This window comes from Primulina eburnea, chromosome 14 (genome assembly GCF_022965805.1).
Source record: "Primulina eburnea isolate SZY01 chromosome 14, ASM2296580v1, whole genome shotgun sequence".
Classification (NCBI taxonomy): domain Eukaryota; kingdom Viridiplantae; phylum Streptophyta; class Magnoliopsida; order Lamiales; family Gesneriaceae; genus Primulina; species Primulina eburnea.
Genome location: NC_133114.1, coordinates 706,136 through 725,236, shown reverse-complemented (window position 1 = coordinate 725,236; position 19,101 = coordinate 706,136). Strand labels below are relative to the sequence as shown.

General features: G+C 33.2%; 1 protein-coding gene across 1 annotated transcript; it reads left to right on the top strand.

Annotated features, from left to right (window-relative positions):
- The first annotated feature begins 6,681 nt into the window (after positions 1-6,681).
- On the top strand, positions 6,682-8,926 carry LOC140812473 (probable indole-3-pyruvate monooxygenase YUCCA4). The gene is made up of 4 exons (XM_073170739.1): positions 6,682-7,609; positions 7,792-8,040; positions 8,130-8,252; positions 8,465-8,926. The coding sequence occupies exons 1-4, from the start codon at positions 6,971-6,973 to the stop codon at positions 8,672-8,674; spliced, it is 1,221 nt and encodes a 406-aa protein (XP_073026840.1). The 5' UTR covers positions 6,682-6,970; the 3' UTR covers positions 8,675-8,926.
- Positions 8,927-19,101: the final 10,175 nt, after the last annotated feature.

Here is a 19,101-nt window from a genome sequence, read left to right as displayed (position 1 = left end):
CATCTAATTTTTTTACAAAACAGAAAGGAAAAATTTATCTAAACCTAACCTAACTAACTAATTAAACATCTTCTTGTCTACTTCTTCTATACTTCATGAATGCTTAACATTCCAACTTTTATCAGTATTTAGTAATATCCTTAGCTAGCTAGCTGGAACTCTTAAAAATAGTAGGTCTTTTGTGAGACGATCTCACGAATCTTTATCTGTGACACGGGTCAACTCTATCGATATTCACAATAAAAAGTATACTCTTAGCATAAAAAGTAATATTTTTTCATAGATGACCCAAATAAGAGATCTGTCTCACAAAATACGACTCGTGAAACCGTCTCACGTACGTTTTTGCCCTTATAAAACTGGGGCACAAGAACTTTTGGCAGCCGTTAATAACCGCGCTCTTGACGCTAAAACCGCCGATGGACGTTGCTAGCTAGAACCTTGTTTCCTTTGAGGTGGTATCAAATTGCATTGTATCATATGTTGAACGAACCTGCTGGTGTATATAATACAAACTAATGTTGGGAACAAACGTACAATCTTAAATGATTGAAGCAAGGATTGCAGGAAGACGTACTCAATTAAAAGAATTAAAAAAGGTTCTTGCATGGCACGATACCAACACATACGCAACAAATGGAGAGAACTGTGCATGGCAGTAGTGAGAATATTATTCATATATACTAGCTGTCAATAATCATTCTACCAACGAAATTCTCTTGTAACTTTAAATCTCCAGGTGGGGACTGGTTCCTTGCGAGTCGCACGTGGTCCTCAGCTTTCATAATTCATTTGAAGAATATATATGCATAGGATCTACAATCTGCAGCAGCACTGCTTCAAGAGTGGGATCGATTGATCGACCGGATCGTCCGTGAATAGCTAACTAGCTAGTTTCTGTGTTTTTTACCCCAACATGTAACATGATTCTCATTGATTAGTGTTTCGATTTCGAGAGTCTATTGTTTTATTAAATTCTTAAGTAAATTTTCGAATTGATCGATTTATTATATCAAGGGCCGTAACCAGAAGTTAACTTAATTATATTCGGTTTAAATCATTTACTGTCAATGGGGTGTTTTACTAAAAAAGGGAAGACTTCATCCTACTTTGTGGGGCACTTGCCCCATGAAAAGATCAAATGCCCAGATTTATACACATATATGGGGTCTACTAATTTCTTTAAAATCAATGGCCCAGATCCTAGGACAATTCTATCCTACTCCGGGAGATTTACTCCCTGTCACTAAATAATATATACATGTGTAGCATTTAAAAATAGCTACAATAATTTTATTAGCGTTTGTAAATGGGTAGAACATAGAATTTCTTATAATAATTAAATTTTAAAATATTGATTTTTTTACATTTCATATGATTCTACCACAAAAATAAGAATAATAAAAATGAAAATTTCAAACCCAAACCTAAAAGTTTTACTATCAAACAAAAATTTCACGTAATTTTTAAATATAAAATATTAAATTTTAAATTTAGAGAATAATAATATAATGATATAACACATGTTATATACATTAAACGAAATTAGTTTAATGATTAGTTTGGTTGATTTTGGTTAAAGTAGTGTGAAATGTAATAATAATAATAAAAAAAAAGACACGCGTAAGAAAAAAAGTAAAGAGGAATACCTCACCTGGTGTAGGATAGCATTGGCCCAGATCCTATCGGGGTGTCGAACCTTCCCTAAAAAAGCTGCAATAAAGACATCCAAGTTGCAAGAGCTTAACAGAAAAATTCATGTATACATTTTATTGTGAACTTTTCGATCATTCATCACTCAACAAATATTCACACTAAAATAAAAATCCTTTTAAACCAATCGATTTAACCACATTCAAGATAAAAATAAAATAAAAAAAGCTACAAAATCAAATATTATCTATCAAGATCAAATTCAAAATTACAAAAATTAAAAGCATGCATGAAAATGAAATATATCACCAAGAAAAGGAGGGAAGACTGCTTGAAATTGAAAAATAATTAAAAATACCAACATGTTTGTTAGGGCATCTCCAACCCCTTTTGGCACAGGGGCCTTCAATCTCTCCAATAGTAGCGCAGCTTCAATTCCCTCATTATTTTATAATTAAATATTTAACACACAAATTTATTGAATAATATTTATACATTCAAGCATATAGTTAAAATAAAAATACGAATTCGAATTCAGATAATTTAAATGTAAATATAATAAAGATTGATAAACATTTTAATAATATTATCGCAATTATTAATAATATAATAATACTTATATCAAATATAAAATTAAATTATATCACTAAATTTAAAAAATACACATTTAATATCTAATAAGAAAAAAGTTAAATAAATCAAATAAAAAAGAATATTTCGAAAATATTCTTTTTTTGGAGTAAGATTTGAAATAGATGGGTTGCAGATGAATATTCTATTTGGTGCAGAAACTGTACTATTTTAAAATAGAGTTGTTTTAAAATAGAGTTTTGGGTTAAAGATGACCTTATTAGATTAGAATTTTATAATTCCTACTTGGATATATTTTTGTTTGGCTAGACTACCTAAATATTTTGGTCAAAATTCCTTCCGGGAAATTGTCTACCTTTGCCCATACTTCTCTTCCGCCACTGATTATATTTCAAGTGTGCATAAGCACAATCTGTTCATCAATGGATAATAATGATGGATTGATGAAGAATGCAATTGATTTTTGTTCCAATATTTCTTGGCAAATCCGAAACTTGTCTTGCCTACGTTGTTACAAGCTTTATTGAACAGAAAATCGAGCAACTCAACTATTTCAATTTGATAGAGTCTATTCATCAGCGTGATTGAACAAAGCTATTCGAGAAGAAAATATCAACTCGAAGACCATTCTCTCAACATTTTCTCAAGAAAATTACCTGACCATCTCCGAGTTTATAATAAAGTTGTCAGTAAGAACAAAATAAAAGATATGTTGGTCACCCTTTCAGCTAGTGTACATGAAATTGGAATTGTCCATTACTATATTCGGCAACACGATAAGGACACGTGGTAATGTTTGCATAATTATCGGCTACCACATCTGTGAGTACAATATATATTTATTAATGTTGGGGACCAACACCTATAAATAAGAAATGCATCAAGACTGAAGACCTCTCTCGCAACTGCTATTGTTTTATCAATCTACATCAAGCATCCAAATCACATAACATCTCTCAAAATATTCATCTTTAAGCTATTCTCGCACACCACTAATTTTTCATCAGATCGATTAAGGATCAATATTGTGCACTTCATATTCTCATTTATTTTTTATACATGAGAGGTGTTGCATTTTGATAACCAATTGTAACTATTAGAAACATGTTTCTAAATATATAAAGTTGAAGTAGAGAGTGCTAGAAGTTTCAGCTCATTAGGGTTGTTGAACAGAGCTGAAGTGAGTTCGGATAAGTTGTTGTAAAGATCAAATCTTCTAGTGGAATCATTTTGGCAACGGAATAATGAGAGACGTAGAAGCTTACCCTCGAACATCCATAAACAAATTTTTGCTTCCTTACTTACTTTTACTTGTGGTGTTATTTACTGTTACTTGTGGTGTTGATATTGTTATATGTGGCGATAAGTCAACTCAGATAAACTGAGTTGTTGGAAACTCGTCACCAATTAAGGAGAAGGCTAGAACTTGTTGGAAACTCGTCACAGCTCCATGCCAAGGTGGTTTCCAATGTATCCGCTCGATTGGCAACACACTCATTCACCAACAGTTACGCATGCACCAGCCACTCGGTCGCCAACTCCCCCCCTTCTAATTTTTTCTCATTTCTCTAGAAAATTCGAATGTGTAACACCCGTCGTAGAATTCGATATTTGTAATTCGAATATCTCGAAACGCCGGTCGTTACGTCTTGTCAAGATCCACAAGCACTATAGCAAGGCCAAAGAAATTCAAACTCATGTCTTGAATCTTGATTAATGAAGTAAATTGCGAGTCCATCCATTATCGGAGGGGGTCACTTCACTCTTGACCACTCTCAACTCTTTCCAATACAAATTCTAGTATTTGAAATTAAAAAGGGGTTCGAAATCAACTATTTGTCAACATCAGGCACGGTACAACTGCAGGGCGCAGCCGTTTGATCAACTCTAGATTCCATGGGATGTGATCCCCGATGTCATCCTACGGCTGAGATTCGCCCAAGACTACGACCAGCATTGATGTTGGACCCCCACAGTCAAAATTTTCCAAAACGGGAAACTAATCAGCAATATGGTTTTCGACACGTGTCCCTTTCTTCACCTAAAAACGCACGCGACTGTCCAATCTTTTTTCACTCGAGCCATGTTTTGTACAAAGGAAATTTGCAAGAGATCACCACCAAATTCATGTAATAATTCCGGTTAAATTTGTTTCTCTACACATTGGCGGAGTCAGAAATATGACTCTATCCGAGATAAAATTTTAAACTGTAACATTTTTTAATATTTTAAATTGATTTACTCGGACTAATATCATATTAATTCAAAATTATACAAAATGTACATATAAATTTTTTAAAAAAATTTGGACCACTCGAGCTAAAACCTGAGTATAATTGCATGTATCTCCGCCTCTGTCTCTACATATACATTTTGCATGATTATATACAATAAAATGTCTTATTGCATATACTAAATTTAGGCAGAGACGGTCTCTTGTGAGGCGGTCTCACGGATCTTTATTTGTGAGATGGGTCAACCCTACCCATATTCACAATAAAAAGTAATACTTGTAGCATAAAATGTAATACTTTTTCATAAATGAACCAAATAGATTATCCGTCTCACAAAATATGACCCGTGAGATCGTCTCACGCAAGTTTTTGTCATTTAGACAAATATGTTCATACCAATCAAATCCTTCCATTAAAAACAAACTTAATTTTATATTATACATTTATCACATAAATTATATTAAAATTTTACCCTTGCAAAAAAAAAAAAATTAAAATATGATATGATAGGGCTTGAAATCCAATGGAATAGGTAATAGGTGGAGTGGAAGAGAATCTTGAAATGGAAAATGGTAGATTCTGAAGTCAGAGAGTGGGCACGTGACTTGCAGTGTGGGTGACGGCAGGATGATGTCACGTGACATAAATTTGGAATTCCAACTCCAACTTCGTGTGCGTCCAAACTGACGCTAACTTCACTTCGCCTTAATTCTCCCCCAACCCCCCACCCTACACAACTTCTCTGCATGCCTAATCTATCTCTCTCACTGTACTCTCTCTACTTAAATATTGATTGATTTCTTGTCCAATCTTTCTGTTTTGCAATATCCAAGTAGTTAAATTATTTTTTTGTTAAACATGGATGCAGTTGAAAATATGTCATGAAAAAAGATTCATTAATATTGATATTCACAAGAAATTTAGGGTTCGATTTCAACAATTGTCACTAGTCCAGACACAGATTTCGAAATTGTCCTGAGCCTGAAATTACGAATAAGACCGTTAGTAGAGGGCCAGGAGGATGTCCCAACGTAGCCCCTCCGACGTTCAAGTCAGAGACTGAGGATAAAGTGGAGAACAACTAGGGTGTTGCTGAAAAATAACATATTGAATGCACTGAACACTCAAACATGATATTTATAGGAGAATACACGAACTCATGATGAGCTTTCTATCTTGGCATGGCCTTGGCTGGGATGAGCCACATATCCCAAATCTGGCTTGAGCCTAATTATAGGGTATCAAATATTTTTAAATATTGAACATGCAGATTCATGTATGTGTATGTTTTAAAAAATATGTGTACTTAACAAAGTTTTCTAAAATATCGATATGTCGTATAAGTTGTGTATATAACTATCCCTAAGAATAATGATGTTTTTTGTGGCTTACATTAAATTTGGCAATTCGTCGAGTAGTTGAATTATTAGAAGTTTAATCCTAACATGGTATTTGCCAAAAGAGTATGTTTATATTGGATAAATTTTGCTCTGTCCCACTTTCATTGGGAGTTGCTTATAATAGGACTCTTCAAAATAGTATTAGAAAAGGTTAAGGTTGTTTTATTAATGAGTAAAATATCTGTTAGGACATTTTTTTTTTCCAGATATTTAGGACTCGTTGTAAGCCTTAAAATTTTGATTGGGCAAACTCTATAAAGAACAAGATTAGGACTTTCATAAGACAATCTTACATATCTTTATTCGTGAGACGAATTAATTCTGTCCATATTTACAATAAAAATTAATATATTTGACATAAAAAGTAATACTTTTTCGTGGATGACCCATATAGAATATTCGTTTCACAAAATTGACTCGTGAGACCGTCTTACTGGAGTTTTTGTGAAGGAACACTAATAATGTAATTGAACATTGCAATCCCATGCATGTTTATTACATAATTGATAATTAAAGTGTACTTGTAAGCAATATTCAAGTAATTTAAGTTATTATTATATATTTTATATAATATTGAATTATGTATCAAAGGTAATAAGATTTAACAAACTGATTTTACAAAAAAATTAAAATTCCATTAATTAAAAATACTTTGTACAAGCGAGTGAAGAGTATCGAAAAGTGAGAGGGTGGGTTACAAAGTAAAATCTGAAGCTCTTCGTCACAACTCCAGCCCTATAAATTCTTGAGACAGTAAACTCATAAATGCATTAATGTTTTCTCTTTGCATCCCATTTGTCAATTGCCATTAAATCTGCAGAAACAAGAAGAAGAACCTCGAGAAACTGAAGCAAATATCAAATCATTTTCTTAACCTTCACGCCTCCATTCTCCTATAAAACTCTCTGTTTTCCCTCTGGACTCCACCCACCATGCATTGAAATTGCACCAAACAACCAGTCTGATTCTTTAAATGCACAGCGTCAATCTTTCTCAGGTGAAAAAACACAGCGTTTCACAGTGTAGAAACAGAGCAACTCGGAAATAATACCGAGTCTCATCTTTTTCCACTTGTTTGACTCTTTTTCATACATGGGTTCTCGCAAAGAAGACGATACAGGAGAGGGTTTACGCTGGCAATGGGTTCCGGGACCTGTCATTGTAGGCGCAGGGCCCTCGGGCCTAGCCGTTGCAGCCTGCCTCCAAGATAATGGCGTCCCTTGTGTGATACTTGAAAGAAGCGATTGTATAGCTTCGTTATGGCAGCGAAGAACTTACGATAGACTCAAGGTTCATCTTCCCAAACAATTCTGCCAGCTCCCGCTGCTGAATTTCCCCGATGATTTCCCCAAATATCCCACTAAGATCCAGTTCATTTCGTACCTGGAGTCCTACGCGAAGCACTTCTCGATCGAGCCGAAATTCAAACAGGCCGTTTTGAGCGCGGATTTTGATTCCGCGAATGGGTTTTGGAGGGTTCGAACTCAAGACTCTCTGTACTTGTCGAGATGGATGATTGTTGCGACGGGGGAAAATGCCGAGCCCAATGTACCGGAGATTCATGGGATCGAGAGGTTTCTGGGGCCCGTTTTGCACACCAGCGTGTATAAATCAGGCGCCGAGTTTCAAAACCAGAGGGTTTTGGTGGTGGGCTGTGGAAATTCAGGCATGGAAGTTAGCTTAGACCTCTGTAGGCTCAATGCAAGTCCTCACATGGTGGTCAGAAATTCAGTAAGTACAAAGGTTTTACGGCCCGAGTTCAATAATTTAGTCCGACAATACAATATAATTTTTCCATTTCATAAATTTATATTTTTAAAAAAATTAGTTCTATGAAAATAATTATTTGTGAGTTTTCTTATTAAATTCAATTTTCAGCTCAATATGATATGTCGTTATGGCCGGTAATGTAGGTTCACATTCTACCGAGGGAGATGTTTGGGATATCTACGTTTACAATAGCTATGACTCTAAACAAATGGCTTCCCTTAAAAATGGTGGACAAGTTCCTCTTAGTAGTAGCAAACTTCACTCTAGGTAACACAGATAGATTAGGCCTTCGGCGACCGAAAACCGGTCCAATCGAGCTCAAAAACGCCACTGGGAAAACTCCGGTACTCGATGTTGGAGCATTGTCGTACATCAAATCCGGCAAGATTAAGGTAAATTTCTTAGGAAAATAAAGTTCGTGTCATGATGTAAACTTTTTTAACTCTTGAATTTGACTGGAAAACAAATATTAACTTTGTAGGTGATGGAAGGTGTAAAGGAGGTAACAAAAAATGGGGCCAAATTTATGAATGGGCAAGAAAAAGAATTTGATTCAATAATATTAGCAACTGGTTACAAGAGCAATGTTCCTAGCTGGCTAGAGGTAATTCATACGACATTCTTCAACTTTTATTTTATTTTTCATCATTTTTCGCTATCATGCATACATAACGTTGCTTAAATTCGCTACACAAATCGAGGAAATCTCTATGGATTCATTCAATTTTCCTTTAGCGACGATTTTTTTCGGTTTTATGCGACGATTCTCCTTTTAGGTTCATCAAGAATTAACTATGTTCTTTTGTTATGCTCTAGGGTAGTGATTTTTTCACAAAAGATGGGATGCCTAAGACCCCTTTCCCTGATGGTTGGAAAGGAGAGAACGGGTTGTATGTGGTAGGCTTCACCAAAAGAGGCCTGCTCGGGGCTTCATCGGACGCCACTAAAGTCGCTCGCGATATTTCCGATCAATGGAGGATGATCAACGGCTGGGAAAGATATAGCTCCGGACAAGTAAGAAAATGAAGTAGTTGTTAACACGATGGGGGACCAAAGATGAAAGCATCAATTTTTGGGGACTGAAAATGCGAAGAATGGAATCGTGGAGGGCTAAACTGCAAGGACTACCCTGACATTTCCTCTTTTTTTCCGTCTATTTATTTATTTTTCCCTTTTTTTTAGGAATTTATATTTCTCTTTTTTGGGTTGTAAATTTGTTGTTTTATCTGTTTTTTTTCACCCCTCGGACAGTATCTTTGTTAATTTTGTATCATACAATGTCTAATGTAGAGTGTTTTCTTATTTGTCATTTATTCTTAATTTCTGATTGTTCGCTAACAATTACTTACATAAATATTCATTTATCAATTTTGTGATATGAATCTAATATATAATTCGATTAATGAAAAAATATTATTTTTTATATTTAAATAATTATTTTATTTATGAATCTGGTCGATTTATCTCACATATATATTATTTTAGGACAAAAATTTGTGTGAGAGGTCTCAGGAGTTGTATTATTTTAGGACAAAAACTTGTGTGAGAGGTTCTCACGGGTCATATTTTATGAACTCTTATTTGGATCATTTATGAAAAAATTATTTTTTATGTTGAGATGATTATTTTTTATTGTGAATATCGGTAATATTGATTCATCTTACAAATAAAGATTCGTGAGACCGTCGCACAAGAGACCTACTTTTATTTTAGACATGATTCTATTTTTATGATATGTATCAACTATCAAGTTCGTGCTCAAATTCAAAATATAGTCATGGTAATTTAAAATTAGCATTAATTTAATTTTTTATTTTTCGTATAACATGAATATTTTGTACATAATAACCATCGCTACAGAAAGAGACGTACGAGTTTTCGCGCAAAAAAGAGAGTAAATGGAAATCCTATTTTCTGAGTTAATGATTGGAGAACGATTACACAGTCAGAAACTCCAATCCCTAAACTGGCAAAAGGCCATTTTATCTGCTCTTTGAGTCACTTTTTTATTTATTTATTTTTTAATAATCTTCTATTTATTTTTTAATTTTTTGTTCACTGTAGTAACATTTGAAATTTTAATATACTGCTCATTTAGGAAACATTAAACACAAATTTGTTGAAATTTGAAATAAAAACATTTGGGATGGATTAATATAAGACTGAACGTTGGTCATTTATTAAAAGTTATAATTTGTATTTACAATACAACTAAAATATTATAAATTATATCACAGCTCAAACAATAAATTTCAATTGATTAAATATGTTGTGACAATTATCGCACTCAATCATTAATATAAGAGTTCTTTTGTTGTATTGTTATTTCTAGATGACTTTATTTTGTTTATAAATTTCTTCACCGATTTAGAAAAGGAAGAGTGCAAAAACTAGTCATGAAATAAAGATTGCACGATTAGTTATATTGAATATCTAGAGGAAAATCTAAAAGATTTGCATCATTTAATGTTGAAATGATGTCCGAATCTTAGCACAATTCTATGAAATCTTCATTGTTCATACGTGTTCTTTGTAAGGTTATAGTCTCAGCATTCAATACATTCTTAGTTTGGATATTGTCCCGTATAATAAATAAATATATATAATAATAATAATAATAATAATAATAAATTAAACATACATAAATGAAAGTGATACTGAAATAAGTGAAAGAGTTAAGTAAGATCATAATAGATAATATTGTCTCTGTTAAGGACATGATCGACGGTAGAGAAATGACAAGATTGATCTCTAAGAGAAATGAGACAACATCGACAAATAAACACGCAGCCTCCCAGAAATATCTACTACGTACTAAACTACTAAATTTTTTTGTATTTTTTAAAACCATCACTATTGCTGACCGAAAATACATACACAAAAATTAACCAACTCTTATATAAAATTGACTGCAGTTTAAATATTGAAAATGTGACTGATGGAAACGTTTACTTTTTAAAATAAAAATCAACATATTACTAAAAATCTGCCAATCCTCAAAACATAAAAATCATGAACGTTTTGCAATACTGTTTAACCATAACTTTCATAAAATCATATAATGTGCGGAAAAATACAAGGTCCTAGGGTTTCCCGTGCACCCCCAACTCAGTCTACTCAGTCCTCAGCACCTCCAGTCTCCTCATCAACATGATCATCTGCATCAATCACACATAGTGAGTCTAAAAACTCAACACACCTGAACCGTTATAAGTTATAACAAAGTACATATACATATCATGCAACAGTGAAAAGTACTGTAATTAAAGTAACTTCCATGATCTTCAAAAGCATGAACATAAACATAAACACATTCATATCTTGTCATTGTAAACATATACATTTTTTCTTTATTGAATTCAGATCATTAATTGTGACTTTCGTATCAGCTGTGGTCGATGGATTCATCTACATATAACCATGGTATCAGGCGGCGGGGACATCAACGACACTCTCACCGTCAGTTGAACCTTGGCCTTACATGTTTCATGTTCGTATTAGTCACAACCAAGTCACCTCCTTCAAACATGTCATCATATTTATCACTTATAAAAATTCATATATATATATATATATATATATATATATATATATATATATATATATTTTCTTGAAACTAAGCGTACAACATATTTTCAGCATTTTCATTAAAAAAATCCATATTCAAATAAAATAAAAATTTTAAACATGAATTTTCAGTTGTAAGGGCACTACCAGGACCACTAATTTGACTCAGGTGCAAAATGACTATTTTGTCTATGGAACCTCAATTTGACTATTTTACCCATGGACCTTAAATTTTCGACCCGAATCCACCCAAACTTATTAAAACACCGTAAAACATACTTATAATAATTTCTTAGATATAAACTCGAGCTCATGCATTAAATTCTATAATTCGTTTTAAAACTTGGGCCCGAGTCCCGGTTTTAACCCGAATCAAATCAAAACTCATCCAAACTTTCCCAAACTTAAAGCATGACTTAATGACACCTAACTAAGCCTAGAACAACCATGTATAGACCATAATAGTCCCTCGAAAACCCCCTGAAAGCTGCTGGTATTATTTGCACCAACAACCCGAAACCCTAACTTCATGTTCAAGCCAAAAATTCGACTCTACATCAAACCAGTCTGGACCAGACCCAAACCACACCTTCCTAGACCACAATTGGACTGTCCTAGACTGACCTAACCATGTTACCCAGCCCCATGCATGAGAACATGCGCGGCCACCCGAACAAGCCAAAAACGCAACCATTCTTTACCCCTAAGCTCACGATCTGCACATGGACCGCTTCCTGCCGTGCACCGACCCCCTAGGACACTGACTCAGACCCACTAGGGCCTGAACCATGGCCTGGAACAACCTGTGCACAGCCGCCCCAACCCTAAGCCTGTTCGAAACAAAACCAAGCCAAAACATGGACATCCGACCGGCCACCTACAAGGACTTGTTCCAGATCTGATCTTATCATCTAAACCCTCTCTACACCTCCTTCAGAATATCTTCCTCTAACCATCAACCGGAGGCCCTTCATCCATGTCAAAAAAACGTGAGAATAATATGAGATGTTTGCAATGAAAAGTCGATCCATACGTGCATATATCAGTAGTTCGGTCACATATCACGCACAACACACATATAAACGTATAATATTGGTATGAATGATGAGAAAAACTAAGGTATAAGACGTGCCTTTGCGACTAAACGCTCGGAAAATCAAACCAACGGAGCGAGAGATGAACACTGGAGGGACGAGACATTGAACCTACTGAATTCCCCTTGAAAACGAGACAAAGATGTTTCTGATGTGCATGTGTGAGGGTGCGGCCGAAAGCGAGTGGGGGAGGCTAGGGTTTGGGGGATAAATAAAATGGAATGGTGATGGGATAATGAGTCTAGATTTTAAAATATTAAAAGTTAGAGATCTTGCCCTAAAATCATACTAAAACAATCCAATTAGGCCCACTAACACCCACGTAAAATATTTTGTTTAGGTACGTTTTCAAAAATAATCCTCGAGCCCTCAAAAGTCCTTTATTTTGCTAGAAATCGAACATCGGTTTAAAAATATGACTATGCATATAAAAATATCCTAAAACTACTCATTTTCAAAAATTTCAATATAATATACTATATATTAAATAATTAAAAGTAATTCTTTAATAAAACATTTTTATTTAAACTGTCCCCGGTCTCCGTTCCTCGTTTGCATGTTGTCAGGTTACGTCGCTTGAATTTCTAGATCTTATACTCCCAGACTAATATGCGTAACAGTCCGATCCATATCATTCAAATAGGTTCACTCTACAATGTCACGAATATAAAAAAAATAAAATTGTGCATTTGCTGACAACTATAACTTTTGGCATCATGATATGTGCTTGATCCTAACAGTTTCATGCATATATATTTTTATATATGTGGAATCTATACATATATATACATGTATAGTATCTAGCTATTAACATGCAATGCCCAAAAAATGTTTTGATGTGAAAAATTTGGAAACTAGATGAGCATGACACCAAATTTTGTTTTTGTTAGGTCCTCGGGTCTAATAATATATTAGTACTTGAGCACACACAAGTGTATGCAACATAAAATAAAATGAACAATTTAAACATAATTTCAAAAATAATTACTTATCTTATCCCTTAATAATAGGATTGAACAATTTAAAATAAAATTTGCTTTAGGATAATAAAATAATACAATGATAGTTATATTTGAAAATTCAGTTTCGTGTCATAAAGTTACACCAAATTCAATTAGTAAGATGCGCACACACAAATGTGTATGTTTGTAATATATATTTTTGTTAGAGATTTAAACAAGCCGAGCCGAACAAAATCAGGTTCTTTAAAGTATATATAGAATCAAGCTCGGCTCAAGGTCGATTCGACTTTGTATCATGAGGCTAGAGCTGGCCGGGTTTTTTTAAAAAATAATTTCATTTTAAAAAAAATCATTTTTTTTTTAAATTGTTAAACTACTGCAATCGACGGAATATTTTAGCGACACAATATATATCAAAACCGTCGCTAAACTTGAATCAGCGACGATTCACAAACCGTCGCTAAAATTGAATCAACGACGGCTAAACAACCATCGCTGATTCAATTTTAGTGACGGTTTGTGAATCGTTGCTGATCAATATGAGCGACGGGTTGTGAACCGGATGGAGGACTTCTCAAGTTCAAAGGGCCTAATTTATTGTAAATTTTTATTTTTATTTTTATTTGTATATAAACAAAATATAAATATGATTTGTCAACCAATTGTCTGCATTATTTTTGGACAAAAATTTGTGTGAGACGGTCTCACTTGTCGTATTTTGTGAGACGGATCTCTTATATATGTCATCCATGTAAAAGTATTACTTTTTATGCTAAGAAGATTACTTTTTATTGTGAATATTGATATGGTTGACCCGTCTCACAGATAAAGATTCGTGAGACCGTCTCACAAGAGACTTACTTTCATTTTTTAAGGAATTGCATTGGGCTTTGAGATTGAATAAGTCTAGAGGTCATTTAATGGCGGGTTGCGGCGGGTTTGACATGTCTAGCTAGTCTTACAAAAGACTTAATTGTCTAGTCTTACAGAAGGCTTAATTGTTAAAATAAGAATAAACACGAATTTTTGATGAATAAATTTATGAAAAACTTATTTCTTGACGAATTTTTTGTCTGTTTTTTTCTCAGTCTTCACTAAAAAAAATGACTTTTCACAGCGCGCAAATTCTCTTTCCGCAGCGCACATTGCACGCTGCAAAGATGCAAGCCGTTGAAAGTTTAAGATTATCTGCGGCGTACATGTGCACGTTGTTAATACTATTATCCGCGGCACGCCATTAATACAATTATCCGCAGCGTGCAGCTCTCCCATCAGTTAGACATATGCGATTGTTATTGTTAGATATTCAACTATTTAGCGACGGTTTCTACACCGTCGCTAAAATGAGCGACGGTTTTGAAACCGGCGCTGATTCAATTTTAGCGGCGGTTTTGATATATATTATGTCGCTAAAATATTCTGTCGGAGCGGGGACGCTCCTACGTGGAGCAAAGTCCACGCTTGGTAAGCGCGGACGCTGCTCCATGTGAGCACCGTCTGCGCTTACCAAACGCGGATTGCAGTAGTTTTGCAATTTTTTTAAAAAAAATTATTTTTGATTTTTTTTAAAAAAATTAAATTATTTTTAGAAAAAGAGCTCGCCTCGTTTTAAAATTATGAAGCTTGTGAATAAGCTCGAGCTTGGCTCGTTAATATATAGCTTGTTTATCATGTTTAACAAGTTTGGCTCGAGATCGGCTCATTAAACGGGCTCGTTTTCGATCTCGTTAAACAATCTCATTTTCAAGCTCGTTAAACAAGCTCGTTTTAAGTTGTTTGAGCATTCTAACATATGAGAATATAATGTGTTAGACTTCTTATTTTATAGTTTTTCAATCACATTCTTACACTCCATTTTCGATATGGGACAATACAATTTTTTATTGCACAATCAAGGCCTGACAAACTAGTCGAGCTCGAGCCACATAAACAAGACGAGCACGAGGTCGCGAATTACTCGCGGGCTTATGAGCCGAATAATCTTAAGTTCGAGCTGGTTAGATAAAATAGTCGAGCTTGGAATCGAGATTGAGCTCAATAAGCTTAATGAACTACCTCGAACGAGTTTTTTAACGAGCCGAGATCCGAATAGCTTGCAAGCGGTTTTGGTTCATTTACGTCACTAATCATTGTGGATAATACATTGTACTTTTTTTTGGAGTAACGGAAAAATTAATTAAAATTTCAAATAAAGAAGTGAAACGAAGTGTTGATAGTGTTTGCGGTTTCTAAAAAATAATTTTTTTATATAATTTTTTTAAAAAATATAAAAATCACTTTTGATAATAATTTATTTTTATTTAAAATAATAACAAATATCTCCCTTAAAAAATATTTGTTTCCTTGGGTTAATTAGTGGTGACATAAGAACATGTTTAAGGGTGAGATGACATGCTTATGTCCACATTGTTAACTTCATTATATGTTCAATTTAATAATTTTTCATTTATAAAACAAATAATTAAAAAATACAATCACATAATTAATTTTGAAACATAATTAAAAATTACATATGATTAGAAAAATACACATAATTTAAAAACTTAAACACAATTAAACATTAAAAATAATTAAATATAACAAACTATGAACTAAATAGATTACTAACTGAATAATTTACTACGACTTTTTTCTCGTGTTTTCATGCGACACTTACGTTGAACATCACTCATGTTTGAATCGTTATATTTTTTTCATGTTTAGATTTTCTTGTTTCATTTCATTTCTTTCTTGTTCTCTCAACTTCATTTCTCACTTTTTTCCATATTTTGTTCAACTTTTGAAAAAAACTTTTCTGCTAGAGCAACATTCGCATATTCATTTTTCATAATATAATATCAACCATTCTTTTATTTCTTGGAGAAAATCCACAACATTTGAAGCATTTGGTCCTTTTCATTTCATGGTCTTTTTTTAAGTCTTTCATTCTCATTGGTGTAATGGTATTACCCAATTCATGTGCTTCGTTTCCTTCATCGGCGGTGGGTGTATCGGAACATGTGGAGAAGTAATATGGCGAGGATTCACCATAAATATTCTTCAGTTTCTTGATAGTATTATTTGAACTCTGAATTTTATGAAGGACCTTATGGTCCTTATCTTCCAACACTAACCAAGTTTTGTCATTGGAGCATGAACTCTCATAATTTTGCTCGAGTATTATTTGAGTTTAAGCATATTAAAAATATATATATAATTAATAATTTCCTAAATTTCAATAATAAAAAAATATTTCACAATGAATAGATTCATATCAAATGACGACCCGTTTTGGTTGAATGCTTCTATTTCACTTATTTTATTTTGGAAATCAAACATTCGTTTCGCAACATATGTGAAATGTATCCACATGTTGTCCTATATATGTACTTTCCATATATTTAGCAAATAATTGCTATATTCCTTCAAAACCAATCTTCAGAAACTGGTGTTGCTTTGATCATGGTCAATGTTAGATTGGTGGAAGCGTTACATTATGTCTCAGCGAGACGTTCATGTTTGATCTTCATCCAATGTTTTCTTGTGACGCTTTCACTTACAAAATATGGCTGTTAATGATGATTCATCATAATTTTTAAAAATATTTTTTTAGGAATTTTAATTTTTTTCAATTTTTTCAAATTTTTTTTTAAATTGAATTATCACCGCAAAAAGCCCAATCCAACCATCGCATGTGGAATAATCCGTGTGTTTCTTCGTTGCCCTTGGAGGGACGAGTAACCACATGGGAAAAAGAGTCCAAGAAATGAGTGAAACGAAGAATCACATTAAATGTGAGCAACACTTACTTACAAAACAAGCGTTTTGGGGAACCATTACGTCATTTGTAGGTAGGGGTGAGAAAAAATACCGAAATACCGAAATATCGAAAAATCGTGCCGAAAAAAATATCGAACTTACCGAAAAAATCGTTATACCAAAAATTTCGGTACGGTATCAAATTTTGGATATAGGTATCGGTATGAAATATTTTATTTTTCGGTATTTCGGTATATATCGAAATACCGAAAATAATTTTTTTATTATTTTTTTTAAAATTTAAGTTAGGAATACCGAAAAAATGTCGGTATACCGAAAATGTTTTCGGTATACCGAAATTTTTTCGGTATATCGACAAAATTTTCGATGTCCGTACGGTATCGGTATGAGTTTTTTTCATACCGAAAATTCGGTATACCAGATATGCGGTATACCAAATTTTCGGTATCGGTATGAAATTTTCGATACGATATACGATATCGTAGTAGTTCGATACGATATACCATACCGTACTCATCCGTATTTGTATGTGCACAGGTTTCTGATTCAATACCGAGCCTGCAAGATGCCGCATTTCACCGTACGCTTCTATTTTTGTAGTTATATTATTAATTTATCAAACAACCCCCTTCATTTAAAATATTTATATTTTAATTTAATTTTTACATAATATTTTTTTTATTATTACTAGTATTTATTCATTATCATAATTATATGACTAACATTAATTGATTTATTATTATTTTTTTACAGAATATTCTTTACTACTGTTTTATTACCAATTTTAGTATCTATTTATGATTAAATCTATATAAATATTATTATTATAAAAAATGGGAGAATTTGTATAAATGAAAAAGTTGAGTAGATAAACTCAACCAATATGGTGAGAATGGTGGATGGAAATGTTAATTCCCATTCCCAAGTGTGTACTGAAAATGAGAATATTGTGGGGTTATATTTCCACAATCTCAATTAAGCCTTGAGTTACACGATAATAATTGCTCCATCCTGTACCAAAACACACTTGACCTTAGGCACTTGGTCTCTAATCGAAAACTACTCAAACAACATGTGATATCAAATACTAGTAAAACTATAATATATAAAAACTCACGTGAGACAGTCACGCGAATCAATTTTATGAGATTGATCTTCAACCCGTATGATTCATGAAAATGTAATAGTGAAAAGATAATATATAAAAACTCACTTGAGATAGTCATACGAGTCAATTTTATAAGATTGATATTCAACCCGTCTGATTCATGAAAATGTACTAGTAAAAAGATAATATATAAAAACTAACGTGAGACGTCCCTACGATCAATTTTGTTAAATTGATCTTCAATCCGTCTATTAATTGCATCCTATAAGAAAAATTTACTTTTATTTTTTTTTTGTTAAAAATAAAAAACATTTTCTTAAAATAAAATACTATCCGGATCCTTCAAAATCTTAATGGGTTTAGAAACGCGGCCCAAATCCGATCTGTTGCGTCCAGCTATTTCGCAGCCTCTTCACCATTTAAAATTGAAAACAAAATATAAACACAAAAAGGAAGAAGAAGAACTCTCCCGATTGGATGCTGCTCTATATAACACTTATCTATCACGTTAACGGAGGTTAGTGTGGTGGTGTTGTTTTTCTGGGTTTTTTGCCAATGGGTATTTATGATTTAGGGGTATAATTTACAGGAAATGAAAGTGATAAGGGCTTGATAATGGTTGAATGATTTTCAAAGCTTGGTTTGCTGTTAGTTCTAAAAAAAATTAAATTTCCAGTTTTTTTGGTGTGAGTTTGATTTCATTTGATAATCAAATCTGATTCTTAAAAAATAAAAAGAAACTTCATTTTGCTTGTGTGCTTCAATAAATGCGATGGTTGAAATTTCTTAAAAAGCAGGGATTGATGCTCTTACGGGATTCCAAAACATTATGATCGGGATCATGGTTTGAAAGTTAGTGCATATATTTTATATTAATTATGATGGTTTCTGGAGTTTAATTTCAAGTTCTATTTTGTTATGGAACTAAAATCCGGAATTAGAATATATTAGCTAGTTTTTACA

Bases quoted from the DNA above. Each gene is read 5' to 3' on its own strand.
- LOC140812473 (XM_073170739.1), top strand. From the start codon at position 6,971: ATGGGTTCTCGCAAAGAAGACGATACAGGAGAGGGTTTACGCTGGCAA. The intron at 8,041-8,129 runs GTAAATTTCTTA...TTAACTTTGTAG, and splicing joins TCAAATCCGGCAAGATTAAG to GTGATGGAAGGTGTAAAGGA. The intron at 8,253-8,464 runs GTAATTCATACG...GTTATGCTCTAG, and splicing joins ATGTTCCTAGCTGGCTAGAG to GGTAGTGATTTTTTCACAAA.